This window comes from Grampus griseus (genome assembly GCF_964374135.1).
Source record: "Grampus griseus genome assembly, chromosome: X".
Classification (NCBI taxonomy): Eukaryota; Metazoa; Chordata; class Mammalia; order Artiodactyla; family Delphinidae; genus Grampus; species Grampus griseus.
In genome coordinates, this window is record NC_138999.1 from 42745873 (window position 1) to 42771930 (window position 26058).

Below are 26058 nucleotides of genomic sequence, written 5' to 3' on the forward strand. Positions count from 1 at the left end.
CAGAAACTGAGTCCCACATATAGGTACACGTGATTTATGACAAACGTGGCACTACTGAGCAGTGGAGACAGGGTGGTCTTTTTCATGAATGGTGGTTATATGGATGTTTACTATGTAATTATTCTCTGGAGTGTATATATATATATATATAAAACATTAAAATAAAGCATTTATTGAATGCATGAATACTAGTGACTGTAACTTACATAGTGGTTTTTGTTTGTTTTTGTTTTTTACTGTATTATGTATCAGGCACACATTTCAACGCTGCTTTACGTGAGTTAATTCTGTTTAATCCTAGGAAGCAGGTACATTAACAGTTCCATTTTACAGAAGAGGAAACTAAGACACAGGGAAGCTATGTAACCTGCCCACGGTTGCACATTTAGCAAGTTGCAGAGCCGAGACTCAAACCTAGTCGCTTTGTGCGAAAGCCCCTGCCTTAACTTGTACACTTTTACAATCTAGAAGATGAATGCTGCCTTAAATGAATGAGTATAGAAGCCTCTCTCCGTCCCGCTCCTTCCCCCTTCCTTCCTGACATACACACACACACACACACACACACACACTTGCGCGTGCAGTATAATCCTTTGCTCACTTGGAAGAGCGCACTGGGCTGCAGGAAAGAGAAAACAAACAAAACCAGACCTACAACTCCCAGCAGCCATTGCACGCTCAAGCTTGCGCGCGCCCATTCACACCAGAACGACAGGCATCCGGCTTGCGCCGAACTGGGTCTCGGAACTACACTTCCCAGCTCTCCTCGCGCAGCCCGTGACACTCCTTGGACCGCGAGCAGGGAGCGGGCTTTCCACAGCTGCGCCTCTCTTGCTCGGACCCGGCCCTGGACCCAACCTCGGACTCCAACACGGCTCTACCATGGAGGAGGCGGACCGAATCCTCATCCATTCCCTGCGACAGGCCGGCACGTAAGGACACAGCCCCCGCCCACCCCGGAATGCCCACATCCGGGACTCCAAAACTCTGGACCTTGACATCTAGGGCTGCAACTTCAGGACCCTAAGACCCTCCCTCCTCCTTACACACACACACACGCACGCACACACACACACGGGGCCTCCCAAACCCTTTGACCTCTACACTTGGTAAACCCCAAACTCCAGGACCTAGACACCTCGAGACCTTAAAACCTTGGAACCTCAAGACCCGGGATCCTGAAATCTGTGGATCTTGACATCAATACCCTGGGACTCTGACATCTGGAGATTCTAAGCCACCTTTATCCTGTGAACCAGGGAACTTAAAACTCTGGGATCCTGGCACTCAGGGACTCCAAAATCCCCTGGGATTGGATACTTGGGAACCTTCAAACCTGGTTTCCCAATACCTGAGCCTTTTAAAACCCCAGGACTCTATAAAATCTGGTGGCCTTAATGCTTGATGACCCCGACGCACAAGGACTCCTGCATTCGAGGGTCCTAAAAACCCAAGATGACAACATCTAGGGAGCTTGATTTCTGGATTGCTTGAGACTGGGTGGTCCTGATACCCAGGGACTCTGACATTTGGAACTCCTGAAAACTCCAGCCTCCCAACATCTAGTCTCAAAATTCTAGCAGGTCAGTATCTAGGGGCCTCTGACATGCAGCAAACATGATATCTGGGGATGCAGAAACCCAGAGGCTATTCCACCTGGGCTCCTAGGCCTTCCCAGACCCCAGAAATTTGGGGCTTTTAGGCATAGGGAAATTTGAGATTTTTTGAACTCGGATCCCTTCCATCCACCGTTCTACACCAAGATCTTAGGACCTGAGGACTCCCCCCATTCTCAGTTTTCCAAATGGAAGTCAGCCAGCAACACCCAGGACCTGTCTGAACTGTGGCCACCCTCCCTACCCCATCCCAGTACTAGGGCTTCCAGAAGGCAGCACGGCCCAGCCTCATCCCTGTTTCCTGACTGCTTCCCCCCACCCCCCATCGAGCCTGCCTCCTTCTTCTTCAGGGCAGTTCCTCCAGATGTGCAGACCCTGCGAGCCTTCACCACTGAGCTGGTTGTAGAAGCTGTGGTCCGTTGCCTGCGTGTGATCAACCCTGCTGTGGGCTCCGGCCTTAGCCCCCTGCTGCCTCTTGCTATGTCTGCCCGGTTCCGTCTGGCCATGAGCCTGGCTCAGGCCTGTATGGTGAGTGTCTTCCTCCCAATTACACACAGCCTCTTCCTTCCTCCTTCACAAAGTCACCAAGCTCCTTTGAGACTCTTGACTTTCCTCTCTGCCGCCTCCCGTTGTGGCTTAGCGTTCATTAGTGGTTAAGGCTGCCGGCTCTGTGGTCAAACTGCCTGAGTAGTTCAGACCCTGGCTACAGCACTTGTTAACTGTGTGACCTTGCTAACTGATGGCCCAGTGGGCATCAGTTTCCTTATCTGTGAAATCGAGATGATAAAAGTAGGGTTGTCCTGAGGATTAAATGAGTTTGTGCCTGAGTTGCCCCTGGCTCTCATATTTTGAGCTTAGCACCAAGAACTTTTCCCCCTATAGTATCCATTTACCAGTTCCTGAAAAGGCCCTGTTTTGAGTCACGTGCTCAGGCTGAAATTAACCACCACGTTCTCTGGTTGGGCCAGCTTGGATCACCTGGTCATCCCTATAGGGCACTGTGATTGGCTGCTCCTTCAAGATCACTTGGAGTTGGAGGAGGGAGGGTTACCCGAAGGAAGATATGCTGCTTAACTAAAACAGTGTCTGCACTAAAACTTTACTCTGCTCTGTTGCAGCTTACCTCTCGTAAGAATAATTTACATACTGTCTCTATTGTAAATAAAGTGCCTTCTGGTGAAGCACTCATGCCTCCCCAGTACAGACCTGTGTCCAGTTACTATATCCAAGGGCTCCAAGTAAATGTCATTTCTCCTGGCTCATTAGTTCTGGGATTTTAGGCTAGTCTCTTAACCTCTTTGGGCTTAAGTTTTCTCATGTGTAGAAAGGGTAAGAATTGTACCTACCACATAGGGTTGCTATGAGGATTAAAAATGAGTTCAGGGCTTCCCTGGTGGCACAGTGGTTGAGAGTCCGCCTGCCGATGCAGGGGACACGGGCTCGTGCCCTGGTCCGGGAAGATCCCACATGCCGCGGAGTGGCTGGGCCCGTGAGCCATGGCCACTGAGCCTGCGCATCCGGAGCCTGTGCTCCGCAACGGGAGAGGCCACAACAGTGAGAGGCCCGCGTACCGCAAAAAAAAAAAAAAAAAAAGAGTTCATACGTGAAAAGCTGGATATAGTAAGCTTTGTGCAAGTGGTATCACTATTATTGGATAGGCTTGATCTGGCTGCTTGTGTTCCAGCAACTTGTGGCTACGTAATGAATGTCAACATGCCCAGCGTACTCAGTATATGGTGGCAGAGGGACAATAGAGTAACTACAGTGAAACCTTCCACTTAGCCCCAAGGGACTGGGTGGTCAGGTTTCTTGAATTTGTTCCTTGCTTGTGCAGTTTCTGTCTCTTAGAAATAGGCCTCAGAGCTCTACCCTTCCCTTGGCTCTCTGGTTCACCTAGTTCTCAGGAGTTCTCAGGTTCTTTTGTCTGGGGCTCTCAGTGGCCCTCCAGGCAGGCAGTCTGTCCCCTGGCCTGGGGCTGTCTTCTCGAGGATGGCACTTTATAAAGGGGAACTTGTGTCCTGTTTGGCTAGGAGGGTGCACAGTGGGGCGTGTTGAGGAGGGGCCGGGGATCAGGCTTCCCCCAGTTTTCTCTTCCTCCCTTCTCTCAGTGCTGTTTCCCACTGGATTTGGTGGTGACCTACTTTTCCTCACACTAACTTTAGCGTGAGTATGGCTTTTTCCGTGATTGAGAGGTTCACGTGATTGTCTGGCCCCAGAGCCTCGGTTTGCCCTGAGCAGGTAGAAAAGGTCTCTCTTAACCCAGCTGGGTGCTGCTCATGTAGCCCACCTTGGCTCAGCACTGCCGCCTTCTGGTGCCTGCCTCTTCATGTGCCCTACTCCTGGCAGCACTTTTTGCGACTCAGCCACTTCCATACTTTGGTGTCTGTCATTTCACACACCCCACTCCTGGAATGAGTTTCTGTATCAGTCACAGCCCTTTGATTGCAGGTGTCGGAAAAATCCCAAAGTAAAGTAGCTTAAAAGACAGTGGTTTTCACACTGTTTTGACTGTGATCCTCTGAAATAAATATATCTTACGTTGTGACCAAGTACACATATGTGTGTATAATAATGATGTTTTTTGAGTGTGTGCTCTGTGCTGGGCATTGTGGTAACCTGGTGTTAACTCACTGAACTCTGGTGACAACTTTCTGAAGTAGGCACTGTTGGTATCCCTTTTCTCAGGTGAGAAAAGTGAAGCTCAGAGAGGTTAAGTGATTTGCCTGCGGTTACCCAGTTGGTAAGAAGCAAAGCTTGGATTTGCATCCACGAAGTATGCTTTCAGAATCCATGCAACTCTGGCCCAGAACCTTGATGGGCCCTTTTATCCCTTAAAGCATCCACATCGGAAAAGTACTGTCAGCCCCATTTTACAGCTAGAAACTGAGCTTCTTGGTGGTTGAATAACCGGTCCAAGGCCTTATAGCCAGTTAAGTAGCACAGGCTGGATTTCAACCCCAATCTTTTTGACTCCAAAGCCCATAGCCTCTTTTAAAAACATTATTTACTATTTTGTGTGGGTCATTTTTATCAGTCAGGGTCCAGTCCAGAGACACAAACCCCAGCAGTAATTTGAATAGGGAAATTTCAATATAAAGAATTGTTAACTGGGTAAAAGATGGTTAACTACTGAAAGAGTCAAAGAAATCTCCAAGGTGTGACAGAAGTAACACAATACCTTGAAAAGTCCCACTGGCACTCCAGACCGTTCACCTCGTTACCCTTACCCGTCTGCTGTAAGGGGATTACCTTGATTAGTTTCTTGTGTGTCTTTCCAGTTTTTAAAAAATGAAGATATAAGCAAATATAAATATATATTCTTATTTCCCCCCTTTCTTACACAAAAGAGAGCATATACCTAGTTTCTTACCTTATTTTTTCCCCTTGCCACATATCCTGGAAATCATTTCATGTCAGGCAATCATTTTTTTTTTCCTTTTTGCAGCTGCAGAGTAGTTCATTGTATGTATGCACTGTAGTTTATTCAACCCCTCTCCTGTGCTTGGACATTTAGGGAGTTCCCAATATTTTGCAAATAATGCTGTAATGAATAATCTTGTGCATATATATTCTTGAATTGTTGGAGGCCTGTCTTCAGGGTCAACTCCTAGAAGTAGGATTGCTAGGTGGAAGGGTAAACGCATACGCCATTTTGTTAGATTTTCCCCAATCGCCTTCACTGGGATTGTTTAATTCCTGCCTTCCCAACAGCAGTGTATGAGAGGGTGCCTGTTTACCCACAGCCTCACCCACTGAGTGTATTGTCAGAGTTTTGCCCATTCAATAGGTGAGGAATAGTCTCTCTGTATAGTTTTCCTCCTAGCTTTGTACTTTGAAAAACTTTCAAATTTAAGGAAAAATGAAAACAGAAAAATAACACCATTCTCCTAGCTTTCTGTGTTGTTAACATGTTCCTCCACTCTTTTTTCTCTATCTGGGTACACACACACACACACACACACACACACACACACACACACACATTTTTTTCTGAACCTTTTGAAAGCAGCAGACATCATGACACTTCATACCTAAAACTTTCAGTGCATCTCTCCCAAGTAAAAGGGCATTTGCCAGTATAACCACAATATCATGATCCCACCCATGAACTGAATATTGATAGAGTAATAGTATCTAATATTTAGTGCATGGTCAAATTTCCTCAGTCGTTACAAAAATATCCTTTTTAGCTCTTTTTGTTTCCAACTACAGAGTCCAATCTAGGATCATACATTTCATATCACTGTTACATTTCTAATCTTCTGTATCCAACAGTCCTACTTAGTTTTTGTTTCTTTGTTTCTTTTTGCAATGATACATGTTTTTGAAGAATGCAGGCTGGTTGTTTCCTGGAATGCCCCATAATCTGAATTGGTCTGATCGTTTGCTCATGACTAGATTCAGGTCTGGGGCAGGAACTCTGTGCAAGTGATAGTATCTCCCTGCCCGAGTGGACCTCAGGAGAACGTAACGTCAGGTTGTCCCGGATCGGTGATGCTCGTGTGGCGTCTCTCCGTGTGCTTTCAATTCAAGTCGCTCTTGTAAGCAAAGTTGGACATATTTGCATATGTTTAAGGGCCGTTTTTCATTCTCTTTCTGGGAATTGTCTGCTCCTATCTTTTGCCTCTGTTACTGTTGCACTGTTGGTCTTTCTGCTTGTGTAGTTTTAGGCACTCTTTATATACTAGTGAAAAAGATTCACTCTTTGCCTATGATATGAACTCCAAGCATTTTTTCCCAGCTTGTCATTATGCTTTTGACTTTGCTCACTGTAATTTTTCTTGAAAAATTTTTTCATGTATTCAGAAATACCCATCTTCTCTTTCATGGCCTCTGGATTTTGAGTCGTATTTAGAGAGGCCAGAGCTTTAATTTTATTTTTTTTAAAAATATTTATTTATTTTGGTTGCGCCGGTCTCAGTTGCGGCACGTAAGACCTTCGCTGAGGCATGCGGACTCTCAGTTGTGGCACGCATGCCACAACTAGTTCCCCATCCAGGGATCGAACCTGGGCCCCCTGCAATTGGGAGCGTGGAGTCACACCCACTGGACCACCAGGGAAGTCCCCGGAGCTTTAATTTTTAAAGCTCTGAAGGCCTTGGTGAGCCAAGGGGAAGTTCAGAGGGTGGTGGTTGGTGAGAGAGTGGGATCATTTGTGGTCTCAGCCCTGGGCTCCCAGAACAGGAGGATCCTGCCTGCCTGACTGATAGCGGCCACCCTTCCCCACCCCCAGGACCTGGGATATCCCTTGGAGCTTGGCTATCAGAACTTCCTCTACCCCAGTGAGCCTGACCTCCGGGACCTGCTTCTCTTCCTGGCTGAACGTCTGCCCACTGATGCCTCTGAGGACGCAGACCAGCCTGCTGGTATGGGGTGCCTGGGGCGTGGTGGGGGTGAGGGAGAGGGTGCTGTGGGGGCTGAGAGAGGTGGAAGTGGTGAAAAGGTTGACTGGTGGGTGTGGGGTATATGTCTTCAGGAGAACTAGGTGGGAGGACTGGGGCTGGGAGAGGGGATGCAGGGCAGGGGGAAGGGAACTGGGGCTTGGGCTGACCCAGGTGGGGAGTTGGTGCTGGAAGGGGCCTCTTTGCCTCACCTCCTGCCTTGCCCCCGCCTCGTCCACTCTACTCTAACCACACCAGGCCACTCCGGCCTCAGGGCCTTTGCATCTGCTGGCTTACTCACCCAGATAGCCTCATGGTTCACTCCCTTATCTCTTGGAGGTTCCTGTTCACATGTCACCTCAGGGAGGCCTTCCTTGGATTGCCTTGTTTAAAATTATATCTTCCTCTCAATGGTCCTTATCTTCCTTTCCTGATGACCACCTGACAGTCTTCTGTATTGTACTTACGGCCTTGGTCACGCTCTCCTCTACCTGCCTCTGCCGGAGGGCAGGAGGATATTTATCAGTTTGTTCACTGAAGTAGCCCAAGGGTCTAGAATGGTGACTGGTACCATTCTAAGTAGGTGCTTAATAAGTGTTTGTTGAATGTCTGAGTGTGAGAATGATAGCTACATAGATATGTATCTCTGGGGGGGGCAGTCAGGCTGCTTTCCCAGGGTATGCATTTTTGGAGTTGTGGCACTGTCACCTGATTGACACTCCCTCCCCACTTCCCTAGGTGACTCAGCTATCCTCCTCCGGGCCATCGGGAGCCAAATCCGGGACCAGCTAGCCCTGCCCTGGGTCCCACCCCTCCTTCGCACTCCTAAGCTGCAGCACCTCCAGGTGGGACCCCTCAACTCATGTCAGTGTTGCTTGTTGCTGCCTTGCCTGCCTTGTCCCCATTTGGGTGCTCAGGTTTTTGGCCCCCTCTCCCTGGTGCCCCCCGTCACGATTCATCCTAGAGGTCTGATTCTGCTCTCTCACCAGGGTTCGGCCCACCAGAAGCCTTTCCATGCCAGCAGGCTGTTCATGCCTGATTTGCTCTCCAGAGGAGGTGAGGATGAGGCTTTGGAGAGGGGCTGGGGGGAGGGGTAGAGGTGGGCCTAACTGCATGGTGAGGCAGGAGGGCTGGCTGACTCTGTTGCTGCCTCCAGAGCCCCGGGAGTTCCAGGCTAGTCCCCTGCTGCTACCAGCCCCCGCCCAGGTGCCGCAGCCTGCTGCGAGGGTGGCCTCGCTTCTTGAATGCCACGCCATCCAACTCTGCCAGCACACGGGCCGGGACCGCCCCAGGGATGAGGACTGGGTCCACCGGGCATCCCGCCTCCCCGTCCAGGTACTGCCCAGTGCTTGGTCCCTGCTGACGAGGTCCCTGCTCACTGTGGCTCCCATTTCGTTTCCCGTTAGTCCTCTGCCCCTCTCCTTTCCCCACTTTGTCCCTCTCTTCCATCGTCTCCTCCCTGTGTGCAACTACCTGGCTCCCTGCCTGAAAGAACATTGGAGTCAGAAAGATTGTGGCCCTCGCACAAGTCAGTATGGCCCCTCGGAGTGTCCGCTTCCTGCTGTGAGACAAGGGTGGTGATACTGCTCTCTTCTGAGGGCGATGTTCCACCGAAGGACGTGCACAGGCAGCCAGAGCTGTCAGGATCTGCTCCCTTCCTCCCTGTTTCTACTACCTTCTTCCTGCCCCTGATTCGCTCCCTCTTTCTCTGTCTCTGCCGTCATCACCGACGTGTGGCTTCCAGATCTCTGCACCGTCTCTTCTCATCACTGGCTTTCTCCTTCTGTGGTTTTGCTGCCCCTCTTTCTCTCTCCCCACTGCTGTCTCCTCGTTTCTGTGTCTCTGCCTCATCTACCTCTATATCCGCCTCCATCTCCCCTCTGTCCACCTCAGTATCTGTCCCCATCCTCTCCCCACTTTGTCTGCCTCTGGAACTGTCTCCTTCCGCCTCCTCCGCTGCCATTTGTTCTGTCTTTATCTTTTTCTCTCTTTTTTAAACTTACAGGCATTTCAGACACAGAAGTAGAGAGAATAGTCTCATAAACTCTATGTCCCTGCCATCCACCTTCAATTATAAGCCTTTTGTGGGAATTCCCTGGCGGTCCAGTAGTTAGGACTCAGCGCTTTCGCTGCTGAGGGTCCAGGTTCAATCCCTGGTCGGGGAACTAAGATCCCACAAGCCGTGAGGCACAACCAAAAAGAGAAAAAAAAAAAAAAGATATAAGCATTTTGCCAATCTTTCCTCATCCCTTCTCTAACATTTTTTTCTGTAATATTTTAAAGCAAGTCCCAGACATCATATCATTTTAACTCTAAATACTTAAGCAGACATCTCTTAACTCATAAGGGCACTTTTTAACACAACCCCTGGGCCATTTTCACACCTAACAGAATTAACAGTGACCTCTTTTTCTTTTGTTTTTTTTTTAAAGCTTTGTATATGCATTTTATCTTTTGAACCAGAACCTATTACATCTTTTTTTCCCCTAAATTTATTTATTTATTTACTTTTGGCTGCATTGGGTCTTCGTTGTTGCGTGTGGGCTTTCTCTAGTTGTGGTGAGCGGGGGCTACTCTTCATTGCAGTGCGCAGGCTTCTCATTGCGGTGGCTTCTCTTGTTGTGGAGCATGGGCTCTAGGCACGTGGGCTTCAGTAGTTGTGGCACGCAGGCTCAGTAGTTGTGGCTCGCGGGCTCTAGAGCACAGGCTCAGTAGTTGTGGTGCATGGGCTTAGTTGCTCTGCGGCATGTGGGATCTTCCTGGACCAGGGCTCAAACCCGTGTCCCCTCTATTGGTAACAGTGACCTCTTAATACCATCCAACACTGAGTTCGTAATCAGATTTCTCCAGTTGTCTCAAAACTGCCTCTGTTCTCATGTCTCTCGCTCTCTCTCTCAATTCCACTCTGCCTCTGCCCCCTTCTTTGCCCAGCACCTCTGACTCGGTTTCCGCTCTGTCCCCACATATCTTTTGAGTGTCGGTCTCTAATTTGGGGGCTGCAGGCTTACTTCTCTCCCTTCCCACAGCCTCCTCCAGTGCAGGGAGCCAGTGGGTAGAGAGAAGCAGGGCTGAAGAAGAGGAGGCCCCGTCCTCAGGGAGCTCCCAGGCCTGTGGACCAGGAGAGTGGGTCCAGGCCCCCTTGTGGGAGAGGCTGGATGGCTGGTGTGACTTGGGGGTAGCACCTTGTCAAGCAGCTCCCTGGTGGAGGCAGGGCCTTGGGTACCCCGCAGGCCTCCACACTCTTCCACTGTTTCTAGGAGGATACTCGGGCTCAGCGGCAGCGGCTGCAGAAGCACTTGGCCGAGCATCTGCGCCAGACCTGGGGCCGGCCAGGGCCCCCCCAACAAGCCCGAGACCTGGGAGAGCTGCTGCAGGCCTGGGGTGCTGGCGCCAGGACTGGTGCTCCCAAGGGCTCCCGCTTCACACATTCAGAGAAGTTCACCTTCCATCTGGTGGGTGGGCCTGAGTGGCCCTGGGGCATGCTGATGGGGCCAAGGCAGTATTGCTTGATGTACACACACCACATTTTATCCATACAGGGGCCCGTGTTCCCACCTGCCCTCTCCCCATGGTGGATGGGCACCCAGAACGGTCCCCTGGCTTCTTGGGGACTTCCGTGGAGAAAGGGTAGAGGGGTGGGAACTATGTAAGCGTGTAGGGCTGCTCTTTGTGCAGACCCCAGCTTTTCCTGGGCAGTTTCCTCTGGACATATCTTCTCTCCTTGGATGGTCATCCAGAGGGGCCCTCGTCCTTCTCATGGGCAGATGGGCAAGAGCTGTGTCAGGGTCAGGGAGGTTTCTTTATGAGCAAACACTCCAGTCTAAGGTCAGAGAGTGCATTGATCCTCACACACATTCTGACAGCCGTCAGTGGTACTGTACCCGGGTATGGTGCTGGGAAGGTGCTTTTGGTGGGTGTTGAGGCTGGGCTGTGAGGGGCAGGGCTTTCCCCGACAGCCAGGATGCTCCTTTCTCGCTCCCCAGGAGCCCGAGGCCCAGGCAGCCCAGGTGTCAGATGTGCCGGCCACCTCCCGGCGGCCTGAACAGGTGAGCAGAGCAATGGTGGGGCGGGGGAGGTGTCTTGGGCCCTTGGCTGTCTACTGGGCCTGACACCCCCACCCCGACTGCCTGTGCCTCCCAGGACACATGGGCAGCTCAGGAGCAGGAGCTGGAGTCTCTTCGGGAGCAGCTGGAGGGAGTGAATCGCAACATTGAAGAGGTTGAAGCCAACATGAAGACCCTGGGAATCAGCCTCGTGCAGGTGGGTGTGGGAGAGGGGCTGTCCACCGGGGTCAGGTCACAAGTCCGGCCTAGACGGCTTAGAGGGACTTGAGGGGGTACTCTGTAGAGGTCTGCACTTGTCAGAAGGGTTCATGGGAGACACTGGGGACCTGTGGGCCTCTTGAGGGTTCAGGAGAATCAGTGGGAATGAGAGGGCGATGTAGGGTTGGGGGTGGGGGTGGTGTTGGACCTGCAGGGGTTAGCGGTGCCTTGGTGTCTGTGAGAATCGGGAGGGGTGTAAGTGTCTGTGGGCCTCTGTAGGGGCTTGTGGGGCTCATCAGGGGTCCTGGGGAGTCAGTGTGGAGGTGGAGGGGTCAGAGGGGCCTGTGGGTGCCTGTCACTGCTTATAGGTCTCTGTTACTATCAGGAGGGGTCCGAGGGGCCCATAGGGCCCCTAGAGGGATGTGTTGTCATCTGAGGGCCTTGGGCTAGGTCAGGGCTCTCCAGGCTTAGCGGGGGCTGGGAGGTTGTGGTGTGCATGGGGCTTCCCCACTGACTGGGAGTGGGGATCCTGGGTGCCAGGTGGAGACCGAGTGTCGGCAGAGCAAGCTCAGCACAGCGGAGCATGAGCAGGCCCTGCGCCTGAAGAGCCGGGCGGTGGAGCTGCTGCCCGACGGGGCTGCCAACCTTGCCAAGCTGCAGGTGGGGCTGGCACTGAGGCTGGGCTGGGAGGGTCGGAGTTGGATGGGCCCAGCCAGTGTGACATGTAGCCCCCCTGCCACCACCCCTAGCTCGTGGTAGAGAGCAGTGCCCAGCGGGTCATCCACTTGGCAGGTCAGTGGGAAAAGCATCGTGTTCCGCTCCTTGCTGAGTACCGCCACCTCCGAAAGCTCCAGGACTGCAGAGAGGTAGGTGGTGGGGTCCGGGGCCATGGGTGGGGCGGGTTCGGTTCCTCCCTAGGGGGCTAGCCCTGCGCTCTGCCTCACTGCCCTCTACCCGTGGGGTCCTGGCAGCTGGAATCTTCTCGACGGCTGGCAGAGATCCAGGAGCTGCACCAGAGTGTTCGGGCAGCTGCTGAAGAGGCCCGCCGGAAGGAGGACGTCTATAAGCAGCTGGTAAGGCCCGTGTGGGGGCCCTGGGCCACTCAGAGCCGGGGAGGTGTGGGTGCTAAGGGAGCACCTGCTGTCTCTGCCTAGATGTCAGAGCTCGAGACCCTGCCCAGAGACGTGTCTCGGCTGGCCTATACCCAGCGCATCCTGGAGATTGTGGGCAACATCCGGAAGCAGAAGGAAGAGATCACTAAGGTACGCCATCGTGGCCAGGGAGGGTGGGTCATACAGGTAGATATGCCGAAGGGGCAGATGTGTGTTGCAGGGCTACACGGGGACCTCACACCCTCTGAAAGTCAGAGCTATCTGGCCATACCCAGACACAGAAGAGCCCCACACAGTCCACTCCAGCCACCCCTGACCCTGTCTGGATGGGACAGCATAAACGTGAATGCCCTCAGCTGGCCGGCTGCCCGCCCCAGACGGGCTCACGGCTACCCTGGTCTCTGCCAGATCTTGTCTGACACGAAGGAGCTTCAGAAGGAAATCAACTCCCTGTCTGGGAAGCTGGACCGGACGTTTGCGGTGACTGATGAGCTTGTGTTCAAGGTGTGGGGCAGGCCGGGCTGGGTGCGGGGGTGGGGTGGGCCTTGGGCCCTGTGTGAGCCTCGTAGGTACACTGATGCTCGGGCCTGGCTTTGCCCTGGGGAAGATGAAGTCAGGGAGTGGGAGAGGGTGGCTTTGTGGGGGCCTGGAGGTGGGGGTGGGGTAGGGGCGGGGTGAGGCGGGGACAGCCCACCGACACCTTCAGGGTCTCCTCTGTCTGGTCAGGATGCCAAAAAGGACGACGCTGTTCGGAAGGCCTACAAGTATCTAGCTGCCTTGCATGAGGTGAGGGGAGAAGCGTGCCTGGGGGCTGGCTGGGGTGGGGCCAAGTTGGGGTGCAAGCCTTCTGCTCCTGCTGTCCCCAGAACTGCAGCCAGCTCATCCAGACCATCGAGGACACGGGCACAATCATGCGGGAGGTTCGAGACCTTGAGGAGCAGGTGAGGCCTGGGGCTGGGAAGGCTAACCAAGGCAGCTCCTCGGTTTATGCCAAGAGAGGCTGTGGAACCAGACACAGCCCTGCCCCTTAGGCGCTGTGTGTGTGACCTGGAGCAGCCCAGTGGCCTGCTCTGGCCCCCTCCTTCCCCCTGAGGGTCCTCACACCTGCCTCCCAGGGCCGTTGGCAGAGGCTTCAGCTCGAGTATGTGGTGGGCAGTCCTGCCACATAGCAAAGGATGCTTTAGGTGGACGGATGACATGTGCAGAGGCCTGGCGGTGGGACAGAGCAGGCTGCTGTTGGAGGGGGTGGAAGGAGCATGGGAGGGGCCCTGGGTGGCTGTGATGGGGTGGGGCTGGTGAGCAGGAGCTGGGAAAGCGGCCCTGCACGCTGAAGGGCTGCGGTTCGCATTGCCTTAGATTGAGACGGAGATGGGCAAGAAGACCCTCAGCAACCTGGAGAAGATCCGTGAGGACTACCGAGCCCTTCGCCAGGAGAATGCTGGCCTCCTGGGCCGGGTCCGTGAGGCCTGAGCAGCCCCCAGCAGAGGTCTCCTCCAGGCCTCAGGCAGGGATTTGGGGTGCTGGGGGCACTGGCCAAGCACTGGCCTGGGCCATGCCCTCTGCTTGTGGTCCAGTTCCTCCTGCTGTAGTCTTGGCCCCAGACCCTTGCCCACCTGACCCCAACCCTTATCTGGGGCGACCATCCAGAGTGTGGAAGCTCAGCTGCAGTTTATTGCGGAGGGTGCTGGGGGTTGGGGCCTTGGATCTCAAATAAATGAGGGGCTCTGTCTGCAGTCTAAGCTGAGGCATGGATGGGGGCACAGGGCACAGGGCTCAGGATGGGGGAGGGGGCGGGTGGCAGGTGAGACACTGGGTACATTTGGTGAGTCGGTGTGCATGGCCCTGGGTGTCTGCGTGGGACTCAGGACGCCCACTGGGGTGCTTTGTGGGTGTGTGAGATATGCAGGTGAGTTCAGAAAGTCTGTGCGACCGAGCGTCTGTGTCGGGAGCTGTGTGATACCGTGTGTGACCAGCATGTGTCTGTGTGGCTTTCTGGGACCTGAGATCCTGAAGGTACCGAGGCTGCTTCTGTGCGGGTGTCTGGGCATGCCCCGTGTGACGCTGCACCTGTGGGCCTGGAAGCTGGCTACGGGTGTGTGCTTTGGGGCATGTGGGTTGACAGGACTGTGCTCGGGTGTGACTGTTTGTGTGACTGCGGATTTGAGGTGGTGTGAGTGTACTGAGGCAGGCTCTTCGTCTTTTAGGGTTTGTATTGAGTCCAAGGGACAGGATTGCGACTCTCTGTGTCCTTTCCAGCCCTAAGGTCATCTGTGAGAGCGACTGAGGCAGGCTGTGTGTGTGGTCGGTTGTGAAGGCTCAGCTTGGCTGGAGAGCCGGTCGCAGGGGGCTGGGGCGGGGGTGTGGGGTTGGGGCCAAGGTCCCTCTGAGTAGCCTTGGTGCAGAGCATGTGATCCAGGAGGGCAGTCAGCTGGGAAGCAGGGTCCCTGGCCAGCAAGATGGTGCACACCTTACTTCTTGGTCCCTGCAGGGACGTTCAGGGCCGGTCACCCCTGCCTCCAGCCACTTCTACTCCCCCGTTTTGGCCCCTGTCCTTCCTTCTTTCCTTGGCTTTGAGGTCAGGAGCCGGGTGTGGGGTTGGAACACCTGCTGGGCCTCTGGCTCCTCTTCTTGCGGAACTCAAACTCATCCACGGTCCACACGGCCCCCTTCTCACTCTCCACGCGCACGAAGCACTTATGCAGGCTCAGGTTGTGGCGGATGGCGTTCTGTGGAAGGAGGACCAGCCAGCCGGGCCGGGGACGTTGGGGAGGGGAGCAGGCAGGCAGTCATCCTCTGAGGCCAGCAGTCCCCACCAAAAATCGACCTCCTGCCCTTTCTCAACATGCCTACAAGCCCAGTCCCAGGCCCGCCCATTCCTGAACTTGACCCAGCACCGCAGTGGCATTTGAGGCCCTCCCAGCCACTGCCACCTCCGGAGGTGCTCACCTTCCAGGTGGCAGGGTGGTTTCTGAAGAAGGCGAACATGTGTGTGAACCAGTGATAGATCTCGTTGAGTGTCCGCTGCTTCTCGGGAGCCTCCAGGATGGCCTGGAGGTTAGGGGGTGTGGGGGTAAGGGGAGCCGCTCCCCCAAATTCGGACTGAGAGGGGCACTGGCCCACCTTGGGCCTTCTGACCTGGGTGGAACTGTGGGGACGGGGGAAGGAAGGGAGATGGTGTGGGGTGACGGGTCAGAGACAGGGTTAGAAGCGGGGTGAGGGTAGGGCTGGGATGGGGTTAGGTAGAGGATCAGGTTTGAGGTTGGAGTGGGGTCTGCTTCAGGGTTAGGGCTAGAGTTAAGTTAAATTTCTGGGGTAGAGTTGGAGTTGGAGTTCTCTGTGAGAGTGAGGTTTCAGGGTTTGGGAAGGGTAAGGGCCAGAGAGTGGGGTCCAGTTAAGGATTTGGAAGGGGTAAAGGACCAGGCAGAGTTAAAGGTCAGGGAAGTGGCTGGTTAAAGGTCAGGCTGGGGATGAACTGGGGTGAGTCAAGGGGCGAGGGGTGGGATGACGCGTGACATTAGGTCAGGAGTCAGAGATGGGCCTAGTTACGTAGTTATTTTATGTGTCAGGGATGTGGTTAGTTTCAGGGTCAAGAATGAGGTTGACTGTGTGTGGTCGTTAAGGGTCAGGGCTGGGATTAGGCGTGGAGTGAGGCTAAGGGTCCGGGAATTTGATCTGCTTGGATTTAGGAATGGAATTGCGTCAAGGGTCAGTGACCATGGCTGCGGTGAGGCTCCGGGTTGGGATGGGGCTAGGTAGGTGAGTGGGGGGCATTGTGTAGGGTTAGGTGTGGGCCTAGGATAAAGGTCCGGGTGGGCTCTGGTGAAGCCTCTGGGAAGGCACTAGGGGGATGAGGATGAAGGGGTTGGGACGGGTCAGGTGTTACAGGAAGGGGTTAGGGATAGGGTCTAGGGGGGAATGTGTCGGCAGACTGGGGTACGTCTGGGCTGGTGAAGGAGTTTGGGGGCTAGTTTGGGGGCTATTTATAGGCCCAGGAGGCAGTTAGGTTTGGAGTTGATGTGGCCATCAGGAAGGGGGTGTGTTGAAGGCCAGCTTTTAGCTTGCACTGGCTTGGATGGCAGTCTAGTTGTGGGTTTGGGGGCAGGTCTGGGGTGAAGATGGGGGATCACATCTGAGGCGTGGGTTTGTTCAGGCAGGAGCCCGCCTGGGGGTGCTCAGAGAGAGGCAGATCCTCCACCCCGCCCTCTCTTCCTTCTCCTCAGCCCGGCACTCTGCTTACCCAGCGGATGAGGGTGGCATAGGTGAAAGGGGGCCGCATGTTGTGAAACTTGAAGTAGTCCATGTTGTGGAAGAACTCTGGCAGAGGTACGGTGGGATCAGGCCCCGTCAGGGAACTCCTCGCTCCCTCTCCCACCCTCTGCTCTCGACCGACCGGCTGTCGAGTCTGCATGCCTGAAATCCCACCGTGAATACCGCTTTCCAGGATCCCAGTCACTGTTTGCTAAGCACTTGACATAAATGATATCATTTCCCCTTTGCACCGCTTCCACCAAAATGGGGCTTATTCTCCCCAAGGCTTAAAAGAAATGAAGTAACTTCCCCATGAAATGCATGTAACTGGTTAAATGGCGGAGTCAGGATGGCACTCGAAGGCCCTAATCGCTATTAAGCCCACAGCCCAGACTTTGCGGGCAGTAGGGGATTGGTGAGCTTGGGCGAGTCACCCTGCTTTTCCTTGGTGGGGAGAGGGAGAGTCCCTGGGAATTACTAAGCTAGCTCTCTTCCTTCTGATGACCAAATGGAGTAGCTGAAGCACAGAGTGAGTGAGCCCTAATCCTCAGGGGAGACAGGGCTAGGACTAGACATCTGAGACCACAATGGGGGCTTGGAGGCCATGGAAATCCAGAGAGGAAGCTTTTACGAGCAGTTGCCAGTTTCCAAAGGCTGGGTGGCAGTGGTGGGGAAGAGCAGTCCCCTGCCCAGTACCAGGCAGGGAGATGAGGGGCTCAGAGGGCACCACGTAGGGCACGTACCATCCTTACCTGGGATCGTGCTGTTTGCATGGCTGCCCCAGAGGTGCCTCCGCACAGCAAACAGGCCTTCAGGGGCCTCTTGGGGACCCGGCCAGGCTGGGACAGTGGTGCCCGGGGTGCCAGTGGCTACGATACAGCAGGAGCCCTTGTCGGATGATGCCTGGGGGAAGAGGGAGAGGCTGGTGACCCAGAGGCTTAAACTTGCCACTTTAGTTTTAAATAAGTGTTTTTAAAAGTAAGGGCACCCTCTTCTCAATTCCACTCTGATGTAGAATCCCACAAAGCAGCACGAGCCATATTTATTAAAGTGCGGGTACGGACACTAGTGTGTGTAGCACACCAGTGCCAGGGCCATGAGCTAGGGTTGAATTGGGCTCCTCTGCTACCCAACTGCGACCTTGGGAAAGTCACCTAAGCCTCCCTGGCCTCAATTTTCCTTATCTGTGAATTGGGGATGATAGTAATACCTACCTCACCATGCATCATGGGGATTAAATAAGTTAACATCACCAAAGTGCTCACAAACAGTGCCTGACACCCAGGGCCAGCTTCTATGTGATCTCTGAAGGTCTTGGGGCCCTGCACTTTGTTTAATGCTCTGCGGTCGTCATTTTGAAATCTGAGCCCCGTGATTTCATTTTGCACTGGGCCCTGTGAGTTATATAGCTGGTCTTGCCAGCGGCACACAGTCTGCATTCAGTGTTTGGCGATTTGCTGTTGCTTTGCAAACTCAAGATCATGATTTGGGATCTTAAGGTCAGAGGGTTTGTAGGTAGAAAGGGACAGATTCCTAGGTCTGGGCATGTTTGGAGCTGGGGACAGGGGCCCAGAGATCCCAGGGCCTGGGTGCAAGGATAGGTCCCCCGCCCCCTGCAGGGCCTCTCTCTCCCCTGCTCCCCAGCAGTCTGTGCAACCTGTAGGCCTGGGGTGGCTCACCGTGGATGGAGCCTTGGTTGGGGCCATCTTCCCAGCCAGGTGGGCTTGCATAGCACCCAGCTTCTCCTTCTCCAGCACCAGCTGTGAGGACAGGCACAGAGTGAGGCCTCAACCTGATCTTTCTCCACCACGTCTTTGTGTAGGCTGTGGTCTTCCCTGGGAGTGCCCTGCCCCCTTCCTTCCTTCATGCCAGCCCCCATCCTGGGTGAGCTTGTATCCTGGCACAGGGTGGACGTACGGTTCACCCACCGCCCCCCTGCCCCTGCCCCCCCCCATGTCACCTGTTGCTCCAGAGACTGCACCACCTCCCTCTGGAGGAGACACTGTGCCCTGCCCTTCTCATCCAGGAGATGGTCTGCCTGGCAGTGCCTGGGTAGCGGAAAGAGTCCATGCGGGTGACCATGGCGAGCCTGGCTTCTCGGCTCAACATTCCTAGTGGGGAGGGCTCAGACCCTCTGGGAGGAAGGTCTCTCCTCAGAGCCTCAGCCTCCCTCCCCTCTTTCTACCTCAGTCTTCCTTTCACACCTGTCATTCCTTCAACATATGCTACTTGGCATCTACTGTATGTCCAGGGTGCTGGAGATGATGATGGAAGGGTAGTGAGCTGAGAGTGGGAAAGGCATTCCCGGTGGAGAGTACAGCTTGTGCGAAGGCCTGGTTGTGAAGAGGACGGGATGCACTGAATTGCCACTGATAGTTGGGTATGGTTGGAAAAGGGGTGTGTGTGTGTGTGTGTGTGTGTGTGTGTGAGAGAGAGAGAGAGAGAGAGAGAGAGAGAGAGAGAGAGAAAGAGAGAGAAATGGGGCTGAGAGGAGGCAGCAATAGCCATTATGAGGATCTGGGACTTTGGGGGTCAATAAAATCAATAAAAGGCTGGTGTGTTGGCATGAGGGGGGGGTAGCAGGGCAAAGCAGTTAGGAGTGTGGATTCCGGAGGCTGGCTGTTACTCAGGAACTGGGTGATCTTGATCAAGACACTTAACCTCTTTGGCCTCAGTTTCTTTGTCTGTAAAATGGAGGTAAATCATAGCACACACCTCTGTTATGATGCCCCCATTATACAGATGAGGAAACCGAGGCTCCAAGAAACTAAGTAACTTGCCCAAGGTCACAGAGCCAGTGAGTGATGGAGCCAGGATCTGAACCCGCAGTCTCAGCTGTTGCCTCTTTCATGTTACCCCTTATCGGGATGAGGCCTGAGCTGAGACCTGCACCCCAGACCTCCTCCCACAAACTGGGGCCCCCCTGGACCAGAACAGGCCTGACCCACTCACTTGAGGAAGTCCTCTGGCTCCTCGAAGACCTTCTCACATCCGGGCCACTTGCAGACACCATTTGCTAGCAGTGAGTAGGAGCCCTGGGGCATGGTTGAAAGGGTGCTGGGGGGACAAAGTGTGTCAGAGGAGGGGATGGCAGGGCAAGGGTCCTTCCCAGCCCTGCACACTGACCTGTCCTTCCTGGGCACACCGGGGCTTGGGAAGGTGCAGAGCAGTGCTGGCTCCCTGGACACCCATTCCAGGCTGGCCACGTTGATCCCTGCAGGTGGGGACAGGGCACCTCTGGGGGCTGGGGGCCAGGCTCTGGAGCTCGGCCCACAAAGCCTCTCATTTTGAGCTTCCCACCCTCCTGAGCTTTGCAGGCCCAGACTCCCAGGGGGCTCTGTGGTCCCTAATCTCCGAGGCTACTGGTGGAGCAGCTCAAAGACTGCGCTGACATTTTGACTAACTTTGCAAAGATCTGTGGTTCCGTGATTTTGACACTCTGTGTCTTTAAGGTTCTGAGCCTGACATTTTTAGAGGTTGGAGTTTCCAAGATGATAAGACCTGACACCTCTGGCCTCCTGAGGGCCGCAAGTCAGCAGCCCACACCACTTATGTTCAAGGATTGGGGGCTCTGGGCTTCTGTGGAGCTGTGGGGTACAGTGTTACCAGGTGGCAGGCCGGGCCGGGCCTTGAGGGAGAAGACCCCCGTAGCAGCAGTGGGTGGCGGGAGGCTGATCATAGCTGGGCTGTCCAGTGGGCGCACCTGCAGCACAGGGGTCCGGGCATGGGCATCCACCGTTGAGAGCTAGGGGCACATGGGGTCCATTTCAGCCAGGTCCTCTCCCCAGTTCTCCCGCCTGCTCCCTCCTCCCTGCCTGTTCTGGGTTGGTACCTGGTGCACAAAGTGTGGCCTGTCCTGGAGGAGTGCCTGCAAGTGGGGCGAGGGACCCAGCCGTGCTCCAGAGGGTGCCACCATGACGAGGGGCACTGTGGGCAGCTGGGGGAAGGCAGGCGGGTGAGATGCCATCCTCATGTTCACTGTTCTACATGTCTAACCCGTATACTCCTCACCAACGACCCCACGTACTAGGCAGAATGACCAACCCCATTTTACATATGTGGAAACTGAGGCTCACGGAGATTGGGTGACTTTTTCAAGATCAAACAGCTAATAAGTGGCAGAGCTGGCCTCCATCCTGTCACCTCATCTCCCTGGGCCCCAAGCCCTCTGTCACAGGGGGATGGAGACACACATGGCTATGCCTGTGGGACCATGATAGGGTCTCCTATCCTGAGACAGGGATTGGGAGGTTGCGGAGAGCCTCGAATCTCTGAGACCTGCTAAGTGGGGACTTTCTTGGCCCCGTGACATCTGCATAAGTCACAGACGTGCCTGGGACCCAGAAAACCACTTCCTGTGCCCCAGCTGGGCCCCCCGCCCAGTGCCACAGTAAAGGTCGGCACCTATAGGCCCAGGTACCCCACCCTGCCTGCCCCATCCTGGGCCCTAGGCCTCACCTGCAGCTGCGATGGTGGCATGGGGTTCAAGGAGGAAGAGGAGGCGTGAGCCCCACCTCGGAGGTCCCGGCCCTGGAAGGTTGTCCCTGGGCCCTTGGCTCCCAGCTGGTCTGAGGCCTTGGGTGCAGCCCTCCAGCTGGGCAAGGCTCCTGGGGATGGGCTGAGTACCAAGGAAGGGGCCAAGGGCTTGGCTGGCCTGGGGTTGGGCATTGGGTCCTTGTCCGAGGGCAGGCTGCGGGGACACAAGGGGAAGGAGTTACAAACGTGCTGGGGTGTGTGTGAAATGCTCAACCATCTGAACCATGTGGACACCCCCTCTGGTCAGAGCAGGCATTGGCTGGGGTGTGTCCCAAAGGGGCCCCAGCTCTGGTCACGTGTGTGCGCGTGTGCACACACATACTCGGTGTCAGGAGCACGGGTGTGCCTGTGTCTCCAAGCACACGCCACGTGCAGACATACACGGAGCCAGCACACAGCGTGCCTGTACACGCTGGCACAGGCCTGTTGGGGAGGTGTCCTCCCTGAGGGTGGTGGGGAATTTGGGGTGGTTTGTGGGGCCTCAGCCAGGATAGGTCTCAGCACTTGAGTGGTGCTCTTCAAGCCTCAGCCCTCCTGTCCTCCCTGAACCCAGTATAGGCCACACGACCTTTGCTGATCCCACGGGGGCTGCTTTCTGATTTTCTCCTGGGAGCATTATGTTACCCCAGTGACGGGTATATCTGGGAGTGCAAGGTGGGCATGGACTCCAGAGATCCCTCTGGCTGCTGTGAGGGGGGCAGACTCTAGGAAGGTGAGGGCAGAAGTAGGGGGACTAGTGAGGAGGCTACTATAATAGTCCAGGCAAGCAACAGTCCAGACCAGGATGATGACAGTGGAGATGGTGAGAAGTGGGTGGGTTCGGAGTTAATGTTTCGAAGGTGGAGTCAGGAGAATTTGCTGGCAGCTTGGATGCGGAGGGTGAGAGAGGGAGGGTCAAGGTGACTTCTGGGTATTAGCTGAGCAGCTGGAAGGACAGAGCTGACATGACCTGAGATGGGGGAGATGGGGGAGCAGGGTTGGGGGTGGTGATCCAGGTGTGGAGGGACATGACGACTCTGGTGTTAGACATGCAAGTGGCAAGGCCGTGTGGAAGCTGAGTACAGGAGTCTGGAGCTCTCCATCTGAGATCATCTCTGGGCTCCCGCCCCGCATGGAGCTGGCAGGGCAGGTGCCAGAGAGGAGGAGAGACAGGCTCTCTTGAGCCGGGGCCTGTGCGAGCTCCTCGACTCGGCTCCCACCGGAGTTCATCCCAATCTCTGCTCTTCAGGCCTGCCTCCAAGCCTTTGTTCATGCTATTCGACCTGCCTGGAATGCCCGCTCTTCCTCTCTTCCCCTATCCAAGCCCTATCCAGAAAATCCTCCAGAATGGCTCCAGAACCTTACACTCCCCGATGGGCAGGGCCTTGGTTTCTCGGAATGCTAGAGTACCAATCCGAGAGGAAGCCAGAGCTGGAAGGGACTGCCAAGCCCAACTTCCATTTTACTGAAGGGGACAACCAGGTACAGTGTCCCACAGCCCCATGGTGACTTGAGATCTCTACTTCTTTCTCCGGAAAGTGTGTGTGTGTATGTGTGTGTCTCCCCCCCCCCCCCATAGCACTGGGTTGGGCACACAGCTGCCGAGAGCAGCCCTGGGGAGCAGAAGAAGGGCTCTGAGGGGGCAGTTGCTCCTTTCTTTCTTTGCTTTCAGCTCATGGGGGTCGCCAGAGTTATGGTGCTCACGGAGGTGGGGGTGTGAATCCAGGTATTTAAACCCTTACTCTCTCGGGGCCTTAGAACATTACTGCGTGAGAATCAGGAGCCTGGGTCTACGGAGGCTCAGAACAAGGGCCTGAATGAGTGCATGAAGGCGGAGATCAGGGTGTTGCTTGTATAAGCCAAGGAATGTCAGAGCGCCAGCAAACCATCCAAAGCTAGGAGAGAGAACAGATTTCTCCCTCGTAGCCCTACAAGGAACCAACACTGCTGACACCTTGATCTTGGACTTCTGGCCTCCAGAACTGTGAGACAAAACATTTCTGTTATTTAAGCCACCTAGTTTGTGGTACTTTGTCACAGAAGACCTGAGCGAACCAATACTGATTTTGGTGAATGAGTGGATGTTTTCCACCGCTCTGGCCTGGCCTACACGGCTAGCCTGTGGTCACTTCTCAAGCTGCCTGGACCCTTGGCCAGAGCCTATAAGAAATCGCCTCCTCAGACACATCTGCAACAACCTGACTCAGGGCAGCATAGATACATTCTCAGAAGGGGGCCGTGGATATGGTCTGTCTCGTGGTGGGGTACCTGGAGGGCCAGATTGGGCAGCCGGCTTCCTGCACTGTCTGTTGGGGCATCCTTTTCTGACTATTTCTTAGAAGCCACATGGAGGATGTTTCTGGGACATAGTTTGTGTTTTCGTATCGGGGTCTGCATCTGGGCCTTGTTGTCACAGCCCCTGACTTCCCCAGATATTTCCGCCATTGACGTCATGGCGGCCGGATGCGCTGGGCTTCATCGGCACCAAGGAGGAAGAGAAGGGGGCAGGTACCCTACCCCCACGGGTTTCGTTCCGAGAATTGGCCGTCCCGTCCTGCAGCCGGCCAGGCCCAGGTGGGGTGATGTGGGTGCTGGCGGATGTGGTGAGTGACGTCCGTCTGGCCACCATGACAAGCCCTGGGCCCTGTAGACCCGGCCCTTTTTGGGCCATGGAGAGGCCCAAGGTTTGATGCTTGGGGAGCGCCATGCAGACCCCACAGAGACTGGGACCCTCAGGGTCTTCAAATGGTACTATTCTAGAACCTCAGAATCGTAGAACATCATTTCTTAGATTCAAATGATCCCAGAATCTCAAACGCACAGACTCTGTGGGGTCCATGGGTCCAACTTCTCAGTAGGTGAAGGCCTATGTCCCTGGTGTCCAAAATCACTGGAACTTCCCGAAGTTCCTAGTGCCTCCCGCCTGCCAGGCCTGGAATTGCAGCAAGCCTCCCTCCTAAGTTCTGTGAAGGCAGGAGGGTCAGAATCGTCCCCTCTGCTTCCCCCAGCCTGGGGCCAGGCTCTGAAACTAACTAGCTGTAACTCTCCTTGGGCTCATATGTAAAACAGGACAATAATTGTACCCATCTTCCAAAGTTAACGCACATGAAATGCTTAACAAAATGTTGGTGATCAGTAGATGGACCCCTGCAGGGCCTCCATCTCCCTGTCCATTCTGGGACAGCGCTCCCAGACTCACAGCCATTCTGCCAGAGATGGGGAGGGAAGGAAGGGGACATTGAGGCTGGCAGACCTTCAGCTAGGACCTCATGGTGGGAGCAGTCAGAGCCCTGGCCTTTGCCGGTAGAGTCTACCACCAGGCTCTCTGGAGGAGCCGTGGGATAGAGGATCCCAGGGACCTGTGCCAACTCTGGGGACACGGCTGAGCTCTGTCCACAGCCAGACCCACAGATATACCGACTGATTTATGTCCCTCTAGTATCACCACCCTCTGGCCATGAGGCCTCCTGACCCATGGGGCCCTGGGACCCCACCCAGCCTAGCTCTTGTGAGGCTAGCCCCACACTGTGACCATGAGGGTCCAACTTGTGAGAGGGTAGAAGGGGGAACGGCAGCAGCTGGGAGACAGCCCAGGGTCCCCCTGCCCCTGTCATGGGTGCTGAGGGGTAAACTGAGGCCCATTGTGGGGGAGAGACACAGAGCCAGGGCCCCACTGAGAGTCCTGAGATCTGAGCTTGGGTCTCAACTCTACCACTGCATCTCTGTGAGGCCTTCAGAGAGGCCCTCCCGCCCATCTCCCAGCCTCAATTTGCCCCTCTGTACTCTGGGAAGGGGAGAGGTGTGGAGCGGATGAGGGCCAGGGGCCTTGTGCTCTGTGTCTGAGTGAGCCGTTAGGTGTCTGTAGGGCTTCGATTCGATAACTGCCGTTCTACCCAGGGGACTGGCTGAGAGACAGAAACAGAGATAGACAAACAGACATAGGCAAACAGAGAGACACAGAGAAGAAGAGCTACAGAGAGAGATGGGAGAGACATGAGGTGGGACAGAGATAGACACACAGAGAGAGAAACAAAGAGAACAAGAGAGATAGTGAGAGACACCGAGAGAAGGAGAGACAGTGAGGAGGGGGAAGGAAACCATAGGAGCAGAAAGTCAAAGAGAGAACAAGAGAGACAGAAACAACACAGGGAGATGGGGAGAGACAAAGAGAGAGAGAGAGAGAGAGAGAGAGAGAGAGAGAGGGAGAGAGAGAGAGAGAGATGCTCCAAATAAGAACAGTTGTTGGTCTCTGGCTGGAGGAGCTGATCCTTCGTTATTCCAAAATAATGAGGAATAACAAAGGGCAAGATGCCAGGGCCTTCGGCCGGGTGCTATATTGTATTGCAGAGCAACAATCAGCAAAGCGCTGTGGCCCTGGCACCAGAACAGACACCGAGGAACAGAACAGAATGGAAAAGCTCAAATACAGACCAATGTCTAGAGGGAATGGAGTCTGTGATGAACACGGCATTTCAAACCAGGGGACGCTGGAGAATAGATTGTTTAACAAATGGTTCTGGGATAATTAAGGGGAAAATAAAGCTAATGACTAACCAGTCCATTTTTCCACCAACCCCTTCCTGCCCAGTTTGAAATGTCACCCTCATCATGTACCCTAAAATAAATTCCAGATCCATTAAAGAGATAAATAATAATCTTATATGGATCTTGGGTTTATTGTATGCCAGGCCCTAGGCTAAGCATCTAACAAGGTTGAGAGATTTAATCCTTACAACCAACCTTTGAGGTCAGTACTATTATAACCATCACAGTACCTATGAGGAAATGGAGGTATCGAGAAGTTAAATGCCTGGCTAAAAATCACACGAATTGCTTGAGCTGAGGCTGGGTTTGTCCCAGACAGTCTGGCTCCAGTACCCACACTCGTAACCTCTACAGTAAGTGGAAAAAATGAAGCCATAAA

General features: G+C 54.4%; 2 protein-coding genes across 2 annotated transcripts; one reads left to right on the forward strand and one right to left on the reverse strand.

Annotated features, from left to right (window-relative positions):
• Positions 1–782: 782 nt before the first annotated feature.
• CCDC22 (CCC complex scaffolding subunit CCDC22) lies at positions 783–14064 on the forward strand. The gene is made up of 17 exons (XM_082681250.1): positions 783–932; positions 1967–2144; positions 6850–6982; positions 7736–7842; positions 7987–8053; positions 8154–8332; positions 10255–10449; positions 10981–11043; positions 11138–11257; positions 11800–11919; positions 12009–12125; positions 12231–12332; positions 12414–12521; positions 12780–12875; positions 13098–13157; positions 13238–13312; positions 13728–14064. The coding sequence occupies exons 1-17, from the start codon at positions 883–885 to the stop codon at positions 13839–13841; spliced, it is 1884 nt and encodes a 627-aa protein (XP_082537376.1). The 5' UTR covers positions 783–882; the 3' UTR covers positions 13842–14064.
• An 883-nt stretch (positions 14065–14947) lies between these two features.
• On the reverse strand, positions 14948–21302 carry FOXP3 (forkhead box P3; the record flags this gene model as incomplete). The annotated part of the gene is made up of 10 exons (XM_082682046.1): positions 21078–21302; positions 20452–20556; positions 20226–20364; positions 19572–19833; positions 18580–18667; positions 18299–18379; positions 17372–17522; positions 16609–16685; positions 15318–15419; positions 14948–15097 (listed from the first exon to the last, which is right to left on the reverse strand). Exons 1-10 carry the CDS (start codon positions 21285–21287, stop codon positions 14948–14950), a joined length of 1365 nt encoding a protein of 454 aa, XP_082538172.1. The 5' UTR covers positions 21288–21302.
• Between the last annotated feature and the right edge of the window lie 4756 nt (positions 21303–26058).